The sequence below is a fragment of the Salmo salar genome, chromosome 27, assembly GCF_965601325.2.
Source record: "Salmo salar chromosome 27, fSalSal1, whole genome shotgun sequence".
Classification (NCBI taxonomy): Eukaryota; Metazoa; Chordata; class Actinopteri; order Salmoniformes; family Salmonidae; genus Salmo; species Salmo salar.
The window spans coordinates 9,474,161-9,497,707 of NC_138317.1; the positions used below are offsets into that span (position 1 = coordinate 9,474,161).

Sequence of the window (23,547 nt, forward strand, 5' to 3'; positions counted from 1 at the left end):
TGGAGTTTACGCTTTTTAATGTATCTTTTTCATTAAAAACCTTTTTTCAAGAAATTATAAAATATACTGAACAAAAATAAACAACAATTTTTTTTTTTTTACTGAGTTACAGTTCATATAAAGGAAATCAGTCAAAATAAATAAATTAGGCTATAATCTATGGATTTCACATGACTGGGTATACAGATACGCATCTGTTGGTTACCAGTTGTGTAAAGTACTTAAGTAAAAATACTTGTACTTAAGTCATATTTTAGGGTATCTGTATTTTACTTTTAATATTTTTGACAACTTTTACTTCACTACATTCCTAAAGAAAATTATGTACTTTTTACTCCATACATTTTCCCTGACACCCAAAAGTACTTGTTACATTTTGAATGCTTAGCAGGATGGGAAAATGGTCCAATTCACACACTTGTCAACAGAACATCCCTGGTCATCCCTACTGCCTCTGATCTGGCGGACTCACTGAACACATGCATCATTTGTAAATTATGTCTGAGTGTTGGAGCATGCCCCTGGCTATCTGTAAATTCAAAAAACAAGAAAATGATGCCGTCTGGTTTGCTTAATATAAGACATTTGAAATTATTTATACTTATGATACTTAAGTATCAAAAGTAAATGTAATTGCAAAAATATTCTTAAGTATACTTAAAACCAAATACTTTTAGACTTTCACTCAAGTAGTTTTTTACTGGGTGACATGCACTTGAGTCATTTTCTATTAAGGTATCTTTACTTTTACTCAAGTTTGAAAATTGGGTATTTTTTCCACCACTGTTGGTCACAAATACCCCCCAAAAAGGTAGGGGCGTGGATCAGAAAACCAGTCAGTATCTGGTGTGACCACCATTTGCCTCATGCAGTGTGACATCACCTTCGCATAGAGTTGATCAGGCTGTTGATTGTGCCCTGTGGAATGTTGTCCCACTCCTCAACGGCTGTGTGAAGTTGCTGTTTGACTGTTGAATGGGAAGTTGGAGCTCCATTCTCTACAGTACCTTCCTCAGAGCCTGTAGGGCTCTTCGCATCCTGAGCTGGTGCTTTGATTCCTGCAGACTCCTGGTAGTGTTCGTGCTCTGTGATGACTGTTCAGTCTGGCTTGGCTGGTCTGGTTCCATCTCTTGTCTAGCCTGGTGCTTGTTTCTGCGGGCTCCATTTGGGCCCATCGACCAGCAGCCCGAGCAGTAGAGGGATGGTGGTGAGGAGCTGAGGACAGCCAGCAGAGCTGTGCCCAGAGACAGATGCTCCTCTGGGGGCAAGCCGGAGGCATCACTCCCCCGGACTGCAGTCACCAGCAGGCGAACTGGAAGACTCAGCCCCACCGCCTCAAAGATGCGGCACAGCGTCGGACTGTCGAGCTGGCCACAATTGTGTGATCTACAGAACAGAAAGGATTGTGAATATAAGGGTGAGAAAATGTTTACCAACAATACCAGATTCAATAGAATTCCTAAGGGTTGAGCGATAATTTTATTTTTATTTTACCTTTATTTAACCAGGTAGGCAAGTTGAGAACATGTTCTCATTTCCAACTGCGACCTGGCCAAGATAAAGCAAAGCAGTTCGACACATACAACAACACAGAGTTACACATGGAGTAAAACAAACATATAGTCAATAATACAGTAGAAAAATAAGTCTATGTACAATGTGAGCAAATGAGGTGAGATAAGGGAGGTAAAGGCAATAAATAGGCCATGGGGGCGAAGTAAATACACTGCTCAAAAAAATAAAGGGAACACTAAAATAACACATCCTAGATCTGAATGAATGAAATAATCTTATTAAATACTTTTTTCTTTAGATAGTTGAATGTGCTGACAACAAAACCACACAAAAATAATCAATGGAAATCCAATTTATCAACCCATGGAGGTCTGGATTTGGAGTCACACTCAAAATTAAAGTGGAAAACCACACTACAGGCTGATCCAACTTTGATGTAATGTCCTTAAAACAAGTCAAAATGTGGCTCAGTAGTGTGTGTGGCCTCCACGTGCCTGTATGACCTCCCTACAACGCCTGGGCATGCTCCTGATGAGGTGGCGGATGGTCTCCTGAGGGATCTCCTCCCAGACCTGGACTAAAGCATCCGCCAACTCCTGGACAGTCTGTGGTGCAACGTGGCGTTGGTGGATGGAGCGAGACATGATGTCCCAGATGTGCTCAATTGGATTCAGGTCTGGGGAACGGGCGGGCCAGTCCATAGCATCAATGCCTTCCTCTTGCAGGAACTGCTGACACACTCCAGCCACATGAGGTCTAGCATTGTCTTGCATTAGGAGGAACCCAGGGCCAACCGCACCAGCATATGGTCTCACAAGGGGTCTGAGGATCTCATCTCGGTACCTAATGGCAGTCAGGCTACCTCTGGCGAGCACATGGAGGGCTGTGCGGCCCCCCCAAAGAAATGCCACCCCACACCATGACTGACCCACCGCCAAACCGGTCATGCTGGAGGATGTTGCAGGCAGCAGAACGTTCTCCACGGCATCTCCAGACTCTGTCACGTCTGTCACATGTGTTCAGTGTGAACCTGCTTTCATCTGTGAAGAGCACAGGGCGCCAGTGGCGAATTTGCCAATCTTGGTGTTCTCTGGCAAATGCCAAACGTCCTGCACGGTGTTGGGCTGTAAGCACAACCACCACCTGTGGACGTCGGGCCCTTATACCACCCTCATGGAGTCTGTTTCTGACCGTTTGAGCAGACACATGCACATTTGTGGCCTGCTGGAGGTCATTTTGCAGGGCTCTGGCAGTGCTCCTCCTGCTCCTCCTTGCACAAAGGCGGAGGTAGCGGTCCTGCTGCTGGGTTGTTGCCCTCCTACAGCCTCCTCCACGTCTCCTGATGTACTGGCCTGTCTCCTGGTAGCGCCTCCATGCTCTGGACACTACGCTGACAGACACAGCAAACCTTCTTGCCACAGCTCGCATTGATGTGCCATCCTGGATGAGCTGCACTACCTGAGCCACTTGTGTGGGTTGTAGACTCCATCTCATGCTACCACTAGAGTGAAAGCACAGCCAGCATTCAAAAGTGACCAAAACATCAGCCAGGAAGCATAGGAACTGAGAAGTGGTCTGTGGTCACCACCTGCAGAACCACTCCTTTATTGGGGGTGTCTTGCTAATTGCCTATAATTTCCACCTGTTGTCTATTCCATTTGCACAACAGCATGTGAAATTTATTGTCAATCAGTGTTGCTTCCTAAGTGGACAGTTTGATTTCACAGAAGTGTGATTGACTTGGAGTTACATTGTGTTGTTTAAGTGTTCCCTTTATTTTTTTGAGCAGTATACAATATAGCAAGTAAAACACTGGAATGGTAGATTTGCAGTGGATGAATGTGCAAAGTAGAAATACTGGGGTGCAAAGGAGCAAAAAATAAATAAATACAGTCGGGGAAGAGGTAGTTGTTTGGGCTAACTATAGATGGGCTATGAACAGGTGCAGTAATCTGTGAGCTGCTCTGACAGCTGGTGCTTAAAAGCTAGTGAGGGAGATAAGTGTTTCCAGTTTCAGAGATGTTTGTAGTTCATTCCAGTCATTGGCAGCAGAGAATTGGAAGGAGAGGCGGCCAAAGGAGGAATTGGCTTTGGGGGTGACCAGTGAGATATACCTGCTGGAGCGCGTGCTACGGGTGGGTGCTGCTATGGTGACCATCAAGCTGAGATAAGGGGGAACTTTACCTAGCAGGGTCTTGTAGATGACCTAGAGCCAGTGGGTTTGGCGACGAGTATGAAGCGAGGCCCAGCTAACGAGAGCGTACAGGTCGCAGTGGTAGGTAGTATATGGGGCTTTGGTGACAAAACGTATGGCACTGTGATAGACTGCATCCAATTTATTGAGTAGGGTATTGGAGGCTATTTTGTAAATGACATCGCCGAAGTCGAGGATTGGTAGGATGGTCAGTTTTACGAGGGTATGTTTGGCAGCATGAGTGAAGAATGCTTTGTTGCGAAATAGGAAGCCAATTCTAGATTTCACTTTGGATTGGAGATGTTTGATGTGAGTCTGGAAGGATAGTTTACAGTCTAACCAGACACCTAGGTATTTGTTGTTGTCCACATATTCTAAGTCAGAACCGTCCAGAGTAGTGATGCTTGACGGGCGGGCAGGTGCAGGCAGCGATCGGTTGAAGAGCATGCATTTAGTTTTACTTGTATTTAAGCGCAGTTGGAGGCCACGGAAGGAGAGTTGTATGGCATTGAAGCTCGTCTATAGGGTTGTTAACACAGTGTCCAAAGAAGGGCCAGAAGTATACAGAATGGTGTCGTCTGCGTAGAGGTGGATCAGAGACTCACCAGCAGCAAGAGCAACATCATTGATGTATACAGAGAAGAGAGTCGTCCCAAGAATTGAACCCTGTGGCACCCCCATAGAGACTGCCAGAGGCCCGGACAACAGGCCCTCTGATTTGACACACTGAACTCTATCAGAGAAGTAGTTGGTGTACCAGGCGAGGCAATCATTTGAGAAACCAAGACTATTGAGTCTGCCGATGAGGATGTGGTGATTGACAGAGTCGAAAGCCTTGGCCAGGTCAATGAATACGGCTGCATAGTATTGTTTCTTATCAATGGCGGTTAAGATATCGTTTAGGACCTTGAGCATGGCTGAGGTGCACCCATGACCAGCTCTGAAACTAGATTGCATAGCGGAGAAGGTACGGTGGGATTCGAAATGGTCGGTAATCTGTTTGTTGACTTGGCTTTCGAAGACCTTAGAAAGGCAGGGTAGGATAGATATAGGTCTGTAGCAGTTTGGGTCAAGAGTGTCCCCCCCTTTGAAGAGGGGGATGACCGCAGCTGCTTTCCAATCTTTGGGAATCTCAGACGACACGAAAGAGAGGTTTAACAGGCTAGTAATAGGGGTTGCAACAATTTTGGCAGATCATTTTAGAAAGAAAGGGTCCAGATTGTCTAGCCCGGCTGATTTGTAGGGATCCAGATTTTGCAGCTCTTTCAGAACATCAGCTGACTGGATTTGGGAGAAGGAGAAATGGGGAAGGCTTGGGTGAGTTGCTGTGGGGGGTGCAGTGCTGTTGACCGGGGTAGGGGTAGCCAGGTGGAAAGGATGGCCAGCCGTAGAAAAATGCTTATTGAAATTCTCAATTATAGTGGATTTATCAGTGGTGACAGAGTTTCCTATCCTCAGTGCAGTGGGCAGCTGGGAGGAGGTGCTCTTATTCTCCATGGACTTTACAGTGTCCCAGAACTTTTTTGAGTTTGTGTTGCAGGAAGCAAATTTCTGCTTGAAAAAGCTAGCCTTGGCTTTTCTAACTGCCTGTGTATTGGTTTCTAACTTCCCTGAAAAGTTGCATATCACGGGGGCTGTTCGATGCTAATGTAGAACGCCACAGGATGTTTTTGTGCTGGTCAAGGGCAGTCAGGTCTGGAGAGAACCAAGTGCTATATCTGTTCCTGGTTCTAAATTTCTTGAATGGGGCATGCTTATTTAAGATGGTGAGGAAGGCATTTTAAAAAAAATAACCAGGCATCCTCTACTGACGGGATGAGGTCAATATCCTTCCAGGATACCCGGGCCAGGTCGATTAGAAAGGCCTGCTCGCTGAAGTGTTTCAGGGAGCGTTTGACAGTGATGAGTGGAGGTCGTTTGACCGCTGACCCATTACGGATGCAGGCAATGAGGCAGTGATCGCTGAGATCTTGGTTGAAAACAGCAGAGGTGTATTTAGAGGGCAAGTTGTTTAGGATGATATCTAACGATTAACTGAAATGTAGGTTATTTTTCAGTTTTTAAACAACTAATTGACCAACATATTGCACAGTTTCTCTAGAGATAAATCCGATCCACCCTGAACTGTGCAATGTAGTAGGGAGTTGTAGTTTCCAACAGGACAATATTCTACATAGTTTAGTGCATAAAAAAAGTGCTAATTAACTACAATGACAATAATCCACTGCACATCTACTGGTCTGTGTTTATTTTATGCCAGCTACTGAAGAGACATTAGAATGTACAATCTTGAGGGGGATATAGAGAGCAGCTGTTGCTTCACAAGGTGTCTTTACCTGAAAATACATGATCTAAATGATTGATAGTTGGTATTCAGCAGTCATAATAATATGCTTTATTTACTTTGAAGAACTACAAAATAGTGATTTTTGTCAGACAGCATAGGCAGCAGCTTAATAGAGATGAGACGACGACTTGGAATGAGATAAAGTATTCAAATAAAACAAATGTAATATACACAACTAAAATATTTTATTAAAGTAATGTGAATAAATTATGGTTAATAAGTAAGTGATAAGAAGTAATAGACAGTCACTACCATAATGGGCCATTTATTAACCGTTTTATTCTGTGTTACAGCATTCAACCAAAATAATCGAAACCCAAGATAATTTTAAAATAATCGAACCGAAATCAAACCGACCTCAAAAAGCAATAATCGCTCAGCACTAACAATGACATATATTTCTCACTCATTTAACCATTTGGAGAGTTTAAAAATGCACTCAAACTATTTAACCTGGCAATCTAGTCTAGATCCTCCAGTGTATGTGCAGCAGACAACGTTTGATGTCCCTACTTTTAAAGGAGGCTAACATTACCGTTACCTTATTCCTTAAGGTCCTAGGAACTTATATTATTTCAGAGGCAGACTGGCTCTGGCTGCCAAAACAGCCAAATACTCCATCTAAAAGTTAACTGATTCTCAATTACGATATGGTTCTAGAAACATAAAGCACTTTACTTTCATAGCCCATCAAAATAATTTCACAAATGCAAAAGACACACTTACTGTACACCAGTGGGGGTCGGTGCTGTTTAAGATGAGGGAGAACGCCAGATTTTTTTTCATGAGCATGGCTTTTTTTCTATTACAGCATATTGGATGACCGTCATTCATATTCCTTTCACCCAGCTCAACGTAACATCGATAGGTTTAGACTACTACATGATACTCAAATGTTCCCTGCACCCATCATGAGGTTGCTACAACCTAGCCTATGAATGAAAGTTTACAATGTAGGTGCACAGGTTTAGAGAAACATTTGAGTAATCAAGGTGACAGTGACAAATTCAATACCACCTTGCACACTCTTGCCTGTATTTAGCTGATCTAGGGTGTAATCATTAGTCCAACAGTTATAAACGAAACGAGTTTCTATTGGGCAATTTCAGGAATGTTTATCCCCGTTTCATTCCATTTGCTTCCGTTTAAGAAATGTTTTTCAACAGAATGGGTGGAATGAACACACGCAAAGACAGTTCACTTTCATAGCAGCCACATACAAACAGCATGATCACTTTGCTCGTTGTATAATTCCTTCTCACATCTATGCGCTCTCCTTCTCTCACCTTTCCCCTTCCGCTTGTGGACTTAAGTGCAGAACACATCAGCTGTCTGTGATCAGACGAAAAAAACATTCCAAGCCAAACCTTCATATCATAACCGCTACACAGCCTGCATGTTGTCACCATACTATCTGATGTGAAAGTGAAAAAAATACAACTAAATACAGCTAGCTCTCTTGCACTTCTCCTTCATTTTTGTTTATAAATGAATTTGTTCAAAACTGTTAAAACTATTGTCTATCTTTCTTTGAGTCAACTACTCATCACATTTTATGCACTGCAGCGCTAGATGATCCTCTTAAGGTTTGTATTATAGTCAATGTACCCAGAGAATGATGGAAACTAGCTGTCCTCCAGCTACACCGTGATACTACCCTACCGAGTGCTGTTGAGGCTACTGTAGACCTTCATTGCAAAACAGTGTGTTTTAGTCAATTATTTTGTGACGTGAATATATTTAGGTTAGTTTTATCTAAAAAAAAAAAAATTAAGTTTCACTATTTTTACATTGCTGTACACTGTTGTGTTAGGAGCATGCTAGATAGCTAATTAGCACAGGTGGTCCCTCTGTCTTCCATAACAACACGCGCTGTAACAGGGAGATATGGCCATGTGCAAACACTAACCCTAAAAATGTGTGTATCAATTTAACGTTTTTTGAAAATTATTTCTGACTGATATGAAAAATGAGGTCCTTATGCTAGCCAAACGCTAGCGCAAGCGATGAGTGGTAATGTTCAGACCGAGCGTTGGGGCTCTTCCCCCGCCCCGTACAGAAGACGCCTTCATCACTTTAGTGTAATGGAATCGAACTGAGAGTCATGGTCAAGGGGCTAAGATAACTCGTATTGTTTACGTTCAGCGTACATATCTTTTAGCAATTTATTTGGCATACATTAAAAACTACTGTGATAAAATAATCCATGAAGTTAGTGCAAGTATCTACAAATATTCTCACATTTAGGCTAGCCGCGCTCTTTAGTGATTCATTAAACTTTCCGCACTGCACATGAGAATGAGATCCACCGTAGTCAGCTGTCAAAACAAAGATTGTTACAACAACCAATCAACATTATTAAAATATAATAATCAGTCAATCATGATTAGCTTCTTTGACATGTAAGGTCGACATTTTGGTTGGTGTTCCGTTCGGGGGACGTTTATATTTTTGTATTGGCAAAGCGAAATTGCACATGATTTATTATCAATTTTAATGTTCTTTGATAATATTGTGTTTTGTCATGGTAAAAATATATTATTCCAATCGTTTGCAATTACATGGCTGGGCGAGACGGAAATTATTGGATTAATCGTGTTCGGGTTTATTTCCGAGTAAAGGCGCAAACGCTGCAAACAAGACCTCTGAGAAGCCAGCAAGAATAAGCAAGACCTAGCAAGGCCGTGACTTCGGCGATTTTCCTTGAAAATAAAAGTCCCGCAATGAAGATGGTAATAAATTATACAAATGGTCGAAATTCATAACATGTATTTTGGAAATGTTAGCGGAATTTTGTTTAACAATATCAAAAAAAGAAAAAAACTTAAGGTTTGATAGCATAAATCTTATAACAATGACACTATTGTTAACACCATTAAAAGTAATGATTACTAGATAGTTATTATTGTAACATCAGCAATACAAATAACCAAACATTATTTATAATGCTAGTGTTAATAATAATATATTAGGCCTATAGGCCGCTAAGGTCATTAACAACATTTAATAATAATAGTTTTGGGGTGGCAGCGTAGCCTAGTGGTTGGACTAGTAACCGAAAGGTTGCAAGTTCAAATCCCCGAGCTGACAAGGTACAAATCTGTCGTTCTGCCCCTGAACAAGGCAGTTAACCCACTGTTCCTAGGCCGTCATTGTAAATAAGAATTTCTTCTTAACTGACTTGCCTAGTTAAATTTTTTTTATTTTAAATTGGCTAATAAATTAATATTATAATAAACTTTAGAAAACACATTTAAATCCCATTGTTATTTAGCACATTCCTATTGCACAATGTTTAGTATGTTTTTTTTCTTCTAATTGGACATGCATATTGCACCGTACATAATTGCCTATATGTTGAGTCGTAGTAAAACTGGGGTCAATTCTACTCAGGAGCACTTCTAGTTTCCTAATCCAGAGTTTACACTCCAATGAGCGTTGCTGCTCATTTTGCGCCACTTAAAGAGTGGCCAGTCAGCTTAAAAACAGAAAGTTTTTTCATATTGGACGGACATATTGCATCGTACATAATTGCCTGTACATTGTGTCGGCACCTTACACCCCGCTACCATCTAGAAGGCCGAGAGAGTACAGGTATATCAAAGCTGGGGCCATCAGACTGTTAAATAATCACTACTAGTCGGCCTCTGCCCAGTATCCTGCCCTGAACTTGAGTCACTGTTACCACCCGGCCCTATGTAGATAGTCATTGAACACTGGTCACTTTGATCATGTTTACACGCTCTTTTACCCACTTCATATGGGCTCCCGAGTGGCACAGCGGTCTAAGGCACTGCATCTCAGTGCAAGAGGTGTCACTACAGTCCCTGGTTCGAATCCTATCTTTATCACATCTGGCTGTGATTGGGAGTCCCATAGGGCGGCTCACAATTGGCCCAGCGTCGTCCGGGTTTGGCCGTCATTGTAAATAAGAATTTCTTCTTAACCGACTTGCCTAGTTAATAAAAGTTCAATTCAAATATATATATTTTTATATATATATGTGTTTACTGAACTAAAATATAAATGCAACATGCATCCATTTCAACAATTTTACTGAGTTACAGTTAAGGAAATCAGTCAATTGAAATACATTCATTAGGCTCTAATCTATGATTTTCACATAGGTAGGCCTGGGAGGGCATAGGCCCACCCACCTGGGAGCCAAGCTCATTTACTGCCTTTTAAAAAAACATGGCTGACTTGCTTAAAACTTCTTATGGCTTAGGGGCGGTATTTCAACGTCTGGATGAGAAGCGTGCCCAAAGTAAACTGCCTGTTACTCAGGCCCAGAAGCATATAATTAGTAGATTTGGATAGAAAACACTCTAAAGTTTCCAAAACTGTTAAAATCATGTCTCTGAGTATAACAGAACTGATATGGCAGGCGAAAACCTGAGGAAAATCCATCCAGGAAGTGGGATTTTTTTTTATGTGGGTATTTTCAATTGAATGCCTATAGAGTATCTAATGGGTTAGGACCCATATTGCAGTTCCTATGGCTTCCACTAGATGCCAACAGTCTTTAGACATAATTTTTCAGAAAGCAAGCCTGAAACTAAGAAGAATGAGACCTTTCTGTCAGTGGACTGTAGAATCATGCAGTGCTGGTTTGCGCGCATGACCGAGTGTGCCCCCTTCTATGTTTTTCCTTTCTATTGAATACGCTATTGTCCGGTTGAAATAATATCAATTATTTAGACAATGGACAACCTGAGGATTAATTATAAACATTGTTTGACATGTTTCGACGAATTTTACCTGTACTATTAGGATGTATTCGTCTGCATGTTTTGACCGCCCTTGAGCCAGTGGATTACTGAACAAAATGCGCCAACAAAACAGAGTTTTTGGGGTATAAAGAGGGACTTTATCGAACAAAACAAACATTTATTGTGTAGCTGGGACTCTTGTGACTGCAACCATATGAATATCTTCAAAGGTAAGTGATTAATTTTATCGCAATTTCTGACTTTTGTAATTCCTTTACTTGGTTGTAAAATGTTTGTATGCTTTTGTAAGCGGGGAGCTGTCCTCAGATAATCGCATGGTATGCTTTCGCCGTAAAGCCTTTTTGAAATCTGACAAAGCGGCTGGATTAACAAGAAGTTCATCTTTAAGCCGATGTGTAACACTTGTATTTTTTATGAATGTTTATTTTGACTATTTCTGTATTTTGAATTTGGCGCTCTGCAATTTCACCAGATGATGTAGAGGTGGGTCGCTAGCAGAACGCCAGTGCCAGAAAGGTGAAACAAATGTGGTTTCTACTGACAATTGAGATGTACAAACTATGGCATAAGGGGACAACAAGCGGATAAGAGGCAAGCCGTCATTTCAATTAAGACATTAATGAGCGAGCTAGGACGGACGTAGTCAATAGAACTATTTGTTCAGCACTTTTGAAATGTACAACGACAGAATTTAGATAATGGGCCGTTCTTACAGTGTTCTCCCTGTACACCAAGTCAGAACCGTAGGATAAATAAATCAAATCAAATTTTATTAGTCACATGCGCTGAATACAGGGATAAGAATAAGAGATAAAAATAACAAGTAATTAAAGAGCAGCAATAGAATAACAATAGCAAGACTATATACAGGGAGGTACCGATACAGAGTCAATGTGCAGGGGCACCGGTTAGTTGAGCTAGTATGTGCATGTGGGTAGAGAAATTAAAGTGACTATGCATAGATGACAACAGAAAGTAGCAGTGGTGTAAAGAGGGGGTGAGAGGTGGGGGTGGGGGGGGGGGGCACTGCAAATAGTCTGGGTAGTCATGTGACTAGATGTTCAGGAGTCTTATTGGTTGGGGGTAAAAGATGTTTAGAAGCCTCTGGGACCTAGACATGGCGCTGTGGTTCCGCTTGCTGTGCGGTAGCAGAGAGAACAGTCTATGACTAGGGTGGCTGAAGTCTTTGACATTTTTTAGGGCTTTCCTCTGACACCACCTGGTATAGAGTTCCTGGATGGCAGGAAGCTTGGCCGCAGTGATGTACTGGGCCGTTAACACTACCCTCTGTAGTGCCTTGCGGTCGGAGGCCAAGCAGTTGCCGTACCAGGCAGTGATGCAACCAGTCAGGATGCTCTCGATGGTGCAGCTGTAGAATCTTTTGAGGATCTGAGGACCCATGCCAAATCTTTTCAGTCTCCTGAGGAGGAATAGGTTTTGTCGTGCCCTCTTCACGACTGTCTTGATGTGCTTGGACCATAATAGTTTGTTGGTGATGTGGACACCAAGAAACTTGAAGCTCTCAACCTGCTTCACTGCAGCCCCGTCGATGAGAATGGGGGCATGCTTGGTCCTCTTTTTCCTATAGTCCACAATCATCTCCTTTGTCTTGATCACGTTGAAGGAGAGGTTGTTGTCCTGGCACCACATGGCCAGGTCTCTGACCTCCTCCCTATAGACTGTCTCATCGTTGTCGGTGATCAGGCCTACCACTGATGTGTAATCGGCAAATTTAATGATGGTGTTGGAGTCATGCCTAGCCATGCAGTCATGAGTGAACAGGGAGTACAGGAGGGGTCTGAGCACGCACCCCTGAGGGGCCCCTGTGTTGAGGATCAGCATGGCGGATGTGTTGTTACCTACCCTTACCACCTGGGGGCGGCCCGTCAGGAAGTCCAGCCTTTCAAAGCACTTTATGGCTACAGACGTGAGTGCTATGGGTCAGTAGTTGTTTAGGCCGGTTACCTTAGTGTTCTTGGACACAGGGACTATGGTGGTCAGCTTAAAACATGTTGGTATTACAGACTCGGACAGGGAAAGGTTGAAAATGTCAGTGAAGACACTTGTCAGTTGGTCAGTGCATGCTCGCAGTACACATCCTGTTTAAAATCTTGACCTGTTTAAAGGTCTTACTCACATCGGCTGCGGAGAGCGTGATCACAGTCTTCCGGAACAGCTGGTGCTCTCATACATGTTTCAGTGTTATTTGTCTCGAAGCGAGCATAGAAGTAGTTTAGCTCGTGTCACTGGGCAGCTCTCGGCTGTGCTTCCCTTTGTAGTCTGTAATGGTTTGCAAGCCCTGCCCCATCCGACGTGCGTCAGAGCCGGTGTAGTACGATTCGATCTTAGTCCTGTATTGATGCTTTGCCTGTTTGATGGTTCGTTGGAGGGCGTAGTGGGATTTCTTATAAGCTTCCAAGTTAGAGTCCTGCTCCTTGAAAGAGGCAGCTCTAGACTTTAGCTCAGTGTGGATGCTGCCTGCAATCCATGGCTTCTGGTTGGGGTATGTACGTATGGTCACTATGGGGACGACGTCATCAGTGCACTTACTGATGAAGCCAATGACTGATGTGGTGTACTCCTCAATGCCATCGGAGGAATCCCGGAACATATTCCAGTCTATGCTAGCAAAACAGTGCTGTAGCTTAGCATCTGCTTCCTCTGACTACTTTTTTATTGATCTAGTCACTGGTGCTTCCTGCTTAAATTTTTGCTTGTAAGCAGGAATCAGGAGGATAGAATTATGGTCTGATTTGCCAAATGGAGGGCTAGGGAGAGCTTTGTATGCGTCTCTGTGTGTGGAGTATAGGTGGTCCAGAGTTATTTTTCCTCTGGTTGCACATTTAACATGCTGATTGAAATTTGGTGAAATGGATTAAAGTTTCCCTGCATTAAAGTCCCCGGCTACTAGGAGTGCTGCCTCTGGGTGAGCGTTTTCTTGTTTGCTTATGGCGGAATACAGCTCATTCAATGCTATCTTAGTGCCAGCCTCTGACTGTGGTGGTATGTAAACAGCTACAAAGGATACAGATAAACTCTCTCTGTAGGTAGTGTGGTCTACAGCTTATCATGAGATACTCTACCTCAGGCGAGCAATAGCTCGAGACTTCCTTAGATATCGTGCACCAGCTTATATGCCGCCTCATAAAGGGGGCATATAAGCAGACAATGAAAGCTCTTACAATATTCAATAATTACATTTCTCTAAAACAGGTTATAGGCTACATGTGCACCACCAAGTCAGAACAGTAGGCAAAATTAAGAGGTTAAAATAGACCAAATTATTAGGGTGAGACACATGGGATACTAACAGCTTATTACACAACATACACTTAGTATTACTTTCTTAGATCCAGTATACATATCTCCCTGGCATATTACATAATTTTTGCAGCAGCATACAATACATTTTTGGACTCACCTTGTTGTGCTGTGCTCACTTGAACAGGAAGGTGGCGCGGTGGTCCTTAGTTGCTAAATTGTGTCATCAAAGTCTGGCATTCTCTGGATTTATGGTGCTTCAAGACAACTGGGAACTCATGAAAAAAAAGGTTGAATCATGATGATGTCAGTGATCTTCAGGTAATAGCTCTAGAAAGAGGCCCGAGTTCCCGATTTACAATTCCGAGTTGGATGAAAGTCCAAAACGTATTTTCCCAGTTGTAGCTCGTTTTTTTATCCTAAAGTCAAATTTTGCAGTTCCGAGGTGCTGTTTTGAGCATGGCACAAATCATGCTTCGTTGACAGCATGGCGAATGTTAAATGTTTATCATTTTAAACTAGGAAAAGAAACCCTTAATCTTAGACTTGGGACCACACAGCTACTCCACTGAATAGTAGGCTAATGTTTGCTTTGCAATGCTTGCAGTTAGCCACTTGAATTTGCGATTTCCAACTTGTTGTGTAATGTTTATGTCCAACGGCCGATGAGCACCGATACATTTTATCTATAATTTCTCTTCATTATTTCTCTTCACATGACAAGGATTAAAAAGGATTTGCCAGTAGATTGTCGACTTGATTCATTATGATGACTGTTAGCTAAGATTTTGAAGGTATGATGCTGACATGATCAGTCCAATCAAAGCTACAGTAGATATAACGTGATTTAACATAATTTTATCTGTGGCCAATGACCTTGAGCCTTCTTGGATGGGCACTTCTAATGTAACTCTATGGCAGCACCCAAGGGGCTTGAGTTTTCGAGATCTACCCTTAGACTTGGCGGTGACGTAGTGTCCCCATGAGTGACAGAATACTGAGCCAATCACGGCGCAACGCTCCATATTTACTGCTGGCTTGCCCCACCACCACAGAAAGCACTGAGCTAGGATGAAACACCTGCATTTTGGAGTCGCCTTACTCAAAAAAACAAAAGAGACCATGTTTGTATCCAGCTTTATTAACTCAATTATATATATTTTTACAATGTTTGCAAACTGATATGTGACACGTATTAATGCCAATATAACATGCAAAACAGGCAAGCAGACCCCAAAAAATGTTGGGCTCAAAAATTGATGGGTCGCCACTGTGCAGATTTATATTCCAGACTCTGACATTGCTCGTTGTAATATTTCTATGTCTTTATTACTTTCTTTTTATTTTGGGGGATTTGCGTGTATTGCTTTGTATTGTTTGGTAGCCTATTACTCCACTGTTAGAGCTAGGAACATAAGCATTTCGCGACACCCAAAATAACATCTGCAAAGTGTGTGTACACGATCAATAACATTTGAATTAATTTGATATAGCACTCTACAGGAAATCTCTTGATTGTGTGTCCAGAAAACCAGGTTCCAGTATACTCACTAGAATATAAAACAGGTGAGTTTGAACAAACACCTGCGTCATAGGATGCATTGCATACCAAAATAGCTTAGAATGTAAAAGCCAAATATCTTCCTTCTGGTGGAAACTTTGGAAAATATACAACAAGTACATATTTTCAAAAAAGCATAATTTATTCATAACAAATTATATCACGATGAAGTTAATAAATCAAACGCTTTTAAAGAAATTGATCATGAACAGTAACACAGAAGTTGCAAATTGTATGCAAGATCCTCTCTTGGTAGAGTCAGCCCACTGGGCACAAACTGGTTGAATCAACATTCTTTCCACGTCATTTTTTTTTTATGTGAATGGGTGATTCTTACTAGGATACTGACATGATCTTACTAGGATACTGACTCAAAATATACATTTTATTTGTCTAGCCAAAACTCTTGACTTGATGCATGTTTTGGCACATATAGCTGGCCTTGGAAAGATTTAAATGTGTAAAGTCTGCAGCCTGCTGATCATCATTAGGATAATGTAGGTCATTTACAGGTATGCCAGTCAGTTAACACTCCACCTACTGATCACATTGTTTCGCTTAAGCAGTTAGCGTCTCACCCACATAATCACCTGCTAATACTCGGAATTTGGCACCTCCATTATAGGGCAAGCCAAGAGTGCAAGTCTGGATTGGATGGCGTTTTATTTCACACTGGAAGCAAACATTGAGTAAACTAAAATAGTTAATGTATTCCTTTGTAATTAAAATGTAGTATTGAATTAGCCCGTCAGTCAGCAGAGCCTTACAGTGACAGTACGAAAGTGCAGACTGCACTCTGGTGTTGAGGTTGGGTTTTATGGACACAATTGATAGTTTTTCCTGTACATTGCTATATTTGTACCATATTTGTTGGGTGTCCAGAATCCCCACGCAAACATTTTGTTCAAACTCACTCTGTTTTGTATGCTAGGGACTCTAGTGAATAGGCAGGACCCTGGTTTTATGGACAAACAATTGATTGTCTAGGGTGCAATATTTGTCCAATACGAAACAACTGTTGGATTTAAATGTATTGGGCAAACTTTAAGGGCCTCAAAATGAGCAGCAACGCTATTCGGGGTGTAAACTCTAGATTTGGAAACGAGAAGTGCTCATTGGATTTAAGATGATTGGCAATAATAACAAATGTTCTATAATTTTCGCCCTAATTATTCATTGAGAAAGTATACAGGACGGGACTCTTATTCTGAAAGAGTCCATATATCTGTGACCCGGAAATACTCAGTTATTCTTGCCTGCTTCACAGCGGTGTCAGTAAGAGATGACCCATAGTGAACAGCGACAAACTACGACGTATCCTAGTTCAAGCATAGGAAGCGAAACATTTCCTACAACGACTGGTGAGTTTATGCATATATTCTCCCATACATTAAAACAGTGGCGTGACACGTCTTGCGCACGATAAACTGCGTGCATTCGATCAGTGAGTGGGCTAATGATGCCAGGTTCTAAAGCCACACCATGATAAACTGCTGATGTCAAACTGCTGGTGCCTGGACGGGGTGATCCAGGATTATACCGAGATATGTCATTGCTACACCTGTCGCGCTGAATATCAATAGCATATGTATCAGTATGATTATAATGGTAGACTGTTGTCTGTATTCAGCCATAGATAATTGTCAGTGTCCACTGCACAACCTTGGCTACTTCTAATGTCGACTGTGAAGCAGGTTTTTAGAGATGAGTGGCATGCTTTGCCTATGGCTAAATTCAACTTGTAAAACAAAATTGCCTAACTTTCTTATGGGCCATAATTCTAGGCTTCTTTGTGATTATTATACATTTTGTTTCATTTGCAGGGTTTGAAATGTATATTAATAATCTCAATGTGTCGTCATTTTAAACGAGGCAGCGCCAAAGACTGGGGGCATTCTGTCATCTGAGAAAGTGTTCCTCTGAATTGTCTGTCTACAGCAGCCAATAGTGGATTTACGAGCGATTTTTTTTTTCTTCTTCATTAGCCTTGCTGCGAGAAAGGGAGGAGGAAGAAAAAGCCAGTGAAACCTTACCAGCCTTGCCCGGATCTAAAGTTGACCATCGCATAGATCCTTGTTTGCTTTTTTTTTTTCTCATGGGAACTTGCGTCTAAAAAGTTGACGACAGAGGTGGCCTCCCAGTGACCGCGTCACATGGCAGAGGGAGGGTGCAGCCACCACGTCACGACTGATCTCGAACCACTGCGCTGCCAAAATGCAAATAAACAATTATTTCGAGTTTTAGATATCTAAGTATTTTTTTTTTTTACCTGTAGATTTTTGTGTTATATGAAAGCAACCTAGAAGATCTGGAACGAAACCATTTGGACTTCTAAAGCCAGAAACAACTTCTAAAAGCCAGGCTTTTGTGACAGCTGTCATCGCAGTTGGTTTCATTATCAGGATGCAACTGTTGATAAGACTGAGGCGGATGTAAGTGTGGCATGATCTGCTTTCTGTAATGCGGTTCCGAGAAATTACCAATATCATGCAGGTTTGCATGTAAGTGGGAGGTTGATATTAAATGACTTTCTAGCTCAGCAGTTGCCACATACTCTCAGTTCGATAATCAGTCAGAAAATGCCGTGTGTGTGAGAGCCTATTCCCCATGCCATGGGAATGCTTTCTACTCCAACCTAAACTAAATGTGCTCATGCTGATTATTGTTTTGTTTTTTCTCTAAACTTCCTGTAAGAACTTGCTGAGGAATTGTGAAGGGAAAAAATAGTAGCCTACTGTTATTCTACTTGGGTTAGATGTTCAACATGTGGTGAGCATTCCGCCTTGTTATAATTCTATAGGAGTATAATAGACATACACTGAGTGTACAAAACATTAAGAACACCTGCTCTTTCCATGACAGACTGACCAGGTGAAAGCTATGATCGCTTATTGCTGTCACTTGTTAAATCCACTTCAATCACTGTAAACGAAGGGAAGGAGACAGGTTAAAGAAGGATTTTTAAGCCTTGAGACAATTGAGACATGGATTGCGTGTGTGCCATTCAGAGTGAATGGGCAAGACAAAATATTTAAGTGCCTTTGAACAGGGTATGGTAGTAGGTGCCAGGCGCACCGGTTTGCATCAAGAACTGCAACGCTGCTGGGTTTTTCACGCTCAACAGTTTACCGTGTGTATCAAGAATGGTCCACCACCCAAAGGACATCCAGCGAGAGGGGGCTGATGGGTAGGTGTCACTAAGAGCCAGATAAGGTGACATTGATTGGAGAGTGAGAAGGAGGGCTTGTCCAGACTTCTCAACCTCTTGCTTTAACCACCAGATGACAGAAAGTGAAAAAACAGCTGAAGTTAACAGTATGTCAGTGGAAGGGAGAACAGGTGCAGGCGACCCAACTGTGGTTTGTGACTGCTATGTATCCAATTCAATTTGGTAACAGAATTTAAAGTTTTAATCACTTAATTCATAAACAAATTGATATCAGTAAAAACACTAACTAAATGATAGGAATACATTTACATGTTACTTCTGTGAATTTTCATTTTCCTCCCTCGTGAGGGTGAGAAATGTGGAAATATCTTGAAGAAATGTGGGATTTTGGTAACAGTACTTCAAGTAATGTTTCCCAAATTTACAGAAGGCATATTTAAAAAAAAAAAAAAAATCCTAAATTGAACGTAAGTGTTGATGGTAGTTGGCAGCAATGTTCCCTCTAAGCTGCGTGCATGCACACGGAGTAGCCCCGAGGCCGCCACGGAGCAGGGGTCACCAACCGGTCGATCGCGATCAAAGGCTTTCCTAGTCAATGGCCAAACTTTTCTGTAAAAAACTGTAGGTACAAATTCTACCTTCACGGCGGGCCAGAGAGCCAATCAAGTGCACTATAGGCCTACCGCTGGCCAGTCGGATTGGCTCAGATTACCATGTCTGCAGTAACGTAGCAAGCATAAGAAATCTACAGCAAAGTTGATACTGTGAGATTTTGAAACTTTTCAAACCAGACTAAAGAGAGACTGTCAACGAATACATCACGGAGCTGCTGTTTTTATGAGTTCATGTTTAAGTTCTTACTCAGCACTGTCAACACTTTGTATTCAACACTTTTATAAGCCATGAAATCTGCGTTCTTCCTATTTCCACTCAGCGCGTCAACAAGCACTGCAGCAGTAATGAACGAGTAGGAAAGTGTATCTATAGGCTTGCGTTGTTGTTGTTATTATTAGCGACTTGGGTCTTTTTTTATATATTGAGGAATATTTCACTTTCTCTGTTCATAGGCGTAACAACATTAATTTGTGCATGAGGCAGAAGTAATCCGGTGCGACTGGAGTTTCGCCATCAGCTGGAAGACGGTGTCCCTTTTTGGTCAGTGTCAGCGGAGAGGCGGACCCTCAGTCTGCTGCCTCTGCCTCCACTGAGGCTGACCGTCAGATGCAGGCTCCATCAGCCCAGTAAAATAAAAATATAACGCAAATGATTTAAATGTATGCTCGCTCAGTTGTGCTTCATAAGTAATACAACAACGGATCTATTACTGGTGTGATCATATAGCCTACCTCAAAAAAATTTATATGACAAAAAGAAAATGGCCTGAACAACAATGCATTGGCAGAGCAATTCAAGCAAAGCCAATATGCGGTGATAATGTATTGATCCTATAGCTTACTGCACAAACCTCATTGCTACAGTACTGTTTTTAATTGGTTAATGTTGCATAGGTTTACGTTTTTAAGTCACGTCAACAACAACAAATCTGAGCGGTAGATCTCAGCTTGCATTTTGACTCAGTGTTCTTGGTTGGTGACCGACGTTCTAGAGTTTTCCCTGTTAACACTATCAACGTTTCCCTTTACTGTGCCAATTGTGATCGAATCAACTCAATATTAACCACTTTCAATGTAACATACCGAAACAAAACGAACTTGTTTTAGGCAAAACGCATTGGAGTAGGATTCTATTGCATTGACATGCATGACTCAGCCGTACTCTACATAGCCCGGAGCGGCATAAACAATCACAGCTGCAGGAGCCCTATATGCAAATAGACCATTGCATATATGGATCTGTGCCATTTACTTTGAACTGGAATGTGTTTACACCATGAGTAGATGCGCCTGTTTTGAGATCAAAGCGAGAGCTGCGTATAGCCACGGGCACATTTTGTTCTTCTCCTTTGCTAGTTTGTTAGTTATTAGCCAGTTATAGATCATTTGTAGTCAGCAATAGGGGAGTAATTGCTTCCAACAAGAGCACAAAATGTGTACATTTCTAGACATCTTTGAAAAGCTAGTCAGGTAAAGAGATTTTTTTTTAAACGTGCAGTGCTGTATTTTGTGGCGTTTGAAGTAGGCCTGCAATCCATGAGACTTTTAAAAACAAACATGCAGTGCTTGACATTAACCTGTATTTTTATTTTTTTACCTTTATTTAACTAGCTAAGTCAGTTAAATTCTTATCTTCAATGACGGCCTAGGAACAATGGGTACTGCCTTGTTCAGAACAACAGATTTTGTACCTTGTCAGCTCAGGGATTCGATCTTGCATCCTTTCGGTTACTAGTCCAACGTTCTAACCACTAGGCTACGCTGCCACCCCAAGTTGTCCTTCAGACAAGTGGATAAAGGTTGGATGCAAGGACTGACCATCAATTATATCCAAATTATAGTTAAGGCTATACAGTGTTTGTTTACATGTACTTTGTTTTCAAACATTGTACATACTGTATCTACTTAATACCTCGTACACTTGCACATTGATGTGGTACTTGTACTCCCTGTATACAGTGCCTTCGGAAATGTATTCAGACCCCTTGACTTTTTCCACATTTTGTTGCGTTGCAGCCTTATTCTAAAATTGATTAAATAAACATTTCCTCAGACAATACCCCATGATGACAAAGCGAAAACAGGTTTAAAAAAAACAACCAGATACTTTATGTAAATAAGTATTCAGACCCTTTGCTATGAGACTCAAAATTGAGCTCAGGTGCATCCTGTTTCCATTGATCATCCTTGATGTTTCTTCAACTTGTTTGGAGTCCACCTGTAGTAAATTGAATTGATTGGACATAATTTGGAAAGGCACACACCTGTCTTTATTAGGCCCCACAGTTGACGATGCATGTCAGAGCAAAAACCAAGCCATAAGGTCGAAGGAATTGTCCGTAGAGCTCTGAGACAGGATTGTGTCGCGGCACAGATCTGGGGAAGGGTACCAAAAAATGTCTGCAGCATTGAAGGGCCCCAAGAACACAGTGGCCTCCATCACTCTTAAATGGAAGAAGTTTGGAACCACCAAGTGTAACGGGCGTCGTAAGGATTAGACCAAGGTGCAGCGGGAACACGTATACTCATCTTCTTTTTTTATTAAAAGAAGGAAAAAACAAAAGAAACAAGTATACAAAACAACAAACGACACTAAACAGTCCTGTCAGGTGCACAGACACAAAACAGGAGACAACTACCCACAAACCCCCATAGCACAAACACCCCTATACATAGGACCTTCAATCAGAGGCAACGAGGGACAGCTGCCTCCAATTGAAGGTCAATCCAATGAACTAAACATAGAAATAGATAGACTAGACTGAACATAGAAATACACTAACATAGAACATAGACCAAAAAACCCCGGAATACATAAAATAAACACCCCTCTTACATAAGTACATAGCCCAACAAACCCCGGAACACACAAAACAAACACCCCACTTACATAATTACATAGCCCAACAAACCCCAAACCACATAAAACAAACACCCCCTGCCACGTCCTGACCAAACTACAATAACAAATAACCCCTTTACTGGTCAGGACGTGACACCAAGACTCTTCGTAGAGCTGGCCGCCCGGGCAAACTGAGCAATCGGTGGAGAAGGGCGTTGGTCAGGGAGGTGACCAAGAACCCGATGGTCACTCTGACAGAACTTTAGTGTTTCTATGTGGAGATGGGAGAACCTTCCAGGAGGACAACCATCTTTGCAGCACTCATCATGCTGTGGGGATGTTTTTCAGCGGCAGGAACTGGGAGACTAGTCAGGATCGAGGGAAAGATGAACAGAGCAAAGTACAGAGAGATCCTTGATGAAAACCTGCTCCAGAGCGCTCAGGACCTCAGGCTGGGGCAAAGGTTCACCTTCCAACAGGACAACAACCCTAAGCACACAGCCAAGACAATGCAGGAGTGGCTTCGGAACAAGACTTTAAATGTCTTTGAGTGGCCCAGCCAGAGCCCGGACTTGAACCCGATCAAACATCTCTGGAGGGATCTGAAAATAGCTGTGCACTGACGTTCCCCATCCAACCTGACAGAGCTTGACATTTACATCTTTAGCAGACACTCTTATCCAGAGCGACTTACAGTAGTGATTGCATACATTTCAAACAGCTTTTTATTTTATATAATTTTGTTTGTACTGGCCCCCCATGGGAATCGAACCCACAACCCTGGCGTTGCACACACCTTGCTGGCATTGCAAACACCATGCTCTACCAACTGAACCACAGGGAAGCTTGAGAGGATCTGAGGAGAAGAATGGGAGAAACTCTACAAATACAGATGTGCCAAGCTGGAAGCGTCATACCCAAGAAGACTCGAGGCTGTAAGGTGCTTCAACAAAGTACTGAGTAAAGGGTCTGAATAAATTTGCAAACATTTCTTAAAAACCTGTGTTTGCTTTGTCATTATGCGGTATTGTGTGTAGATTGATTGAGGGGGAAAAAAACAATTTAATACATTTTAGAATAAGGCTGTAACGTAACAAAATGTGGAGAAGGTCAAGGGGTCTGAGTACTTTCCAAATGCACTGTATAGCTTAATTTGTATGTATTTTATTCCTCTTTAAATCAGCATCGTTGGGAAGGGCTCATAAGCAAGCATTTCACGGTAAAGTCTACACCCGTTGTCTTCACTGCATGTGACAAATAAAATGTAATGTATAAAACAAGCTTATATTTTGGGTTCTGATGGAGTACAAC

At 41.9% G+C, this 23,547-nt stretch overlaps 1 protein-coding gene and 1 long non-coding RNA gene across 6 annotated transcripts in view; one reads left to right on the forward strand and one right to left on the reverse strand.

Moving 5' to 3' along the window:
- LOC123730987 (uncharacterized) lies at positions 1–17,769 on the reverse strand. The gene is made up of 4 exons (XR_006762497.2): positions 17,645–17,769; positions 14,211–14,325; positions 1,495–1,548; positions 1–1,386 (listed from the first exon to the last, which is right to left on the reverse strand). It is a non-coding gene; the product is annotated as an uncharacterized LOC123730987 (long non-coding RNA).
- LOC106588470 (dyslexia-associated protein KIAA0319-like protein) overlaps positions 16,839–23,547 on the forward strand; it is a 27,724-nt gene continuing 21,015 nt past the window's right edge. The window contains exon 1 of one of the 5 annotated variants that reach the window (XM_045709828.2): positions 16,839–16,972. In XM_045709828.2, the coding sequence (XP_045565784.1) occupies positions 16,894–16,972 (79 nt within the window). In that variant the 5' untranslated portion in view covers positions 16,839–16,893. Of the gene's footprint in view, positions 16,973–17,759; positions 18,044–23,547 lie in introns of those variants that run through there. The other 4 variants (XM_014177542.3, XM_014177545.3, XM_014177543.3 and 1 more) reach the window with 4 other exon arrangements.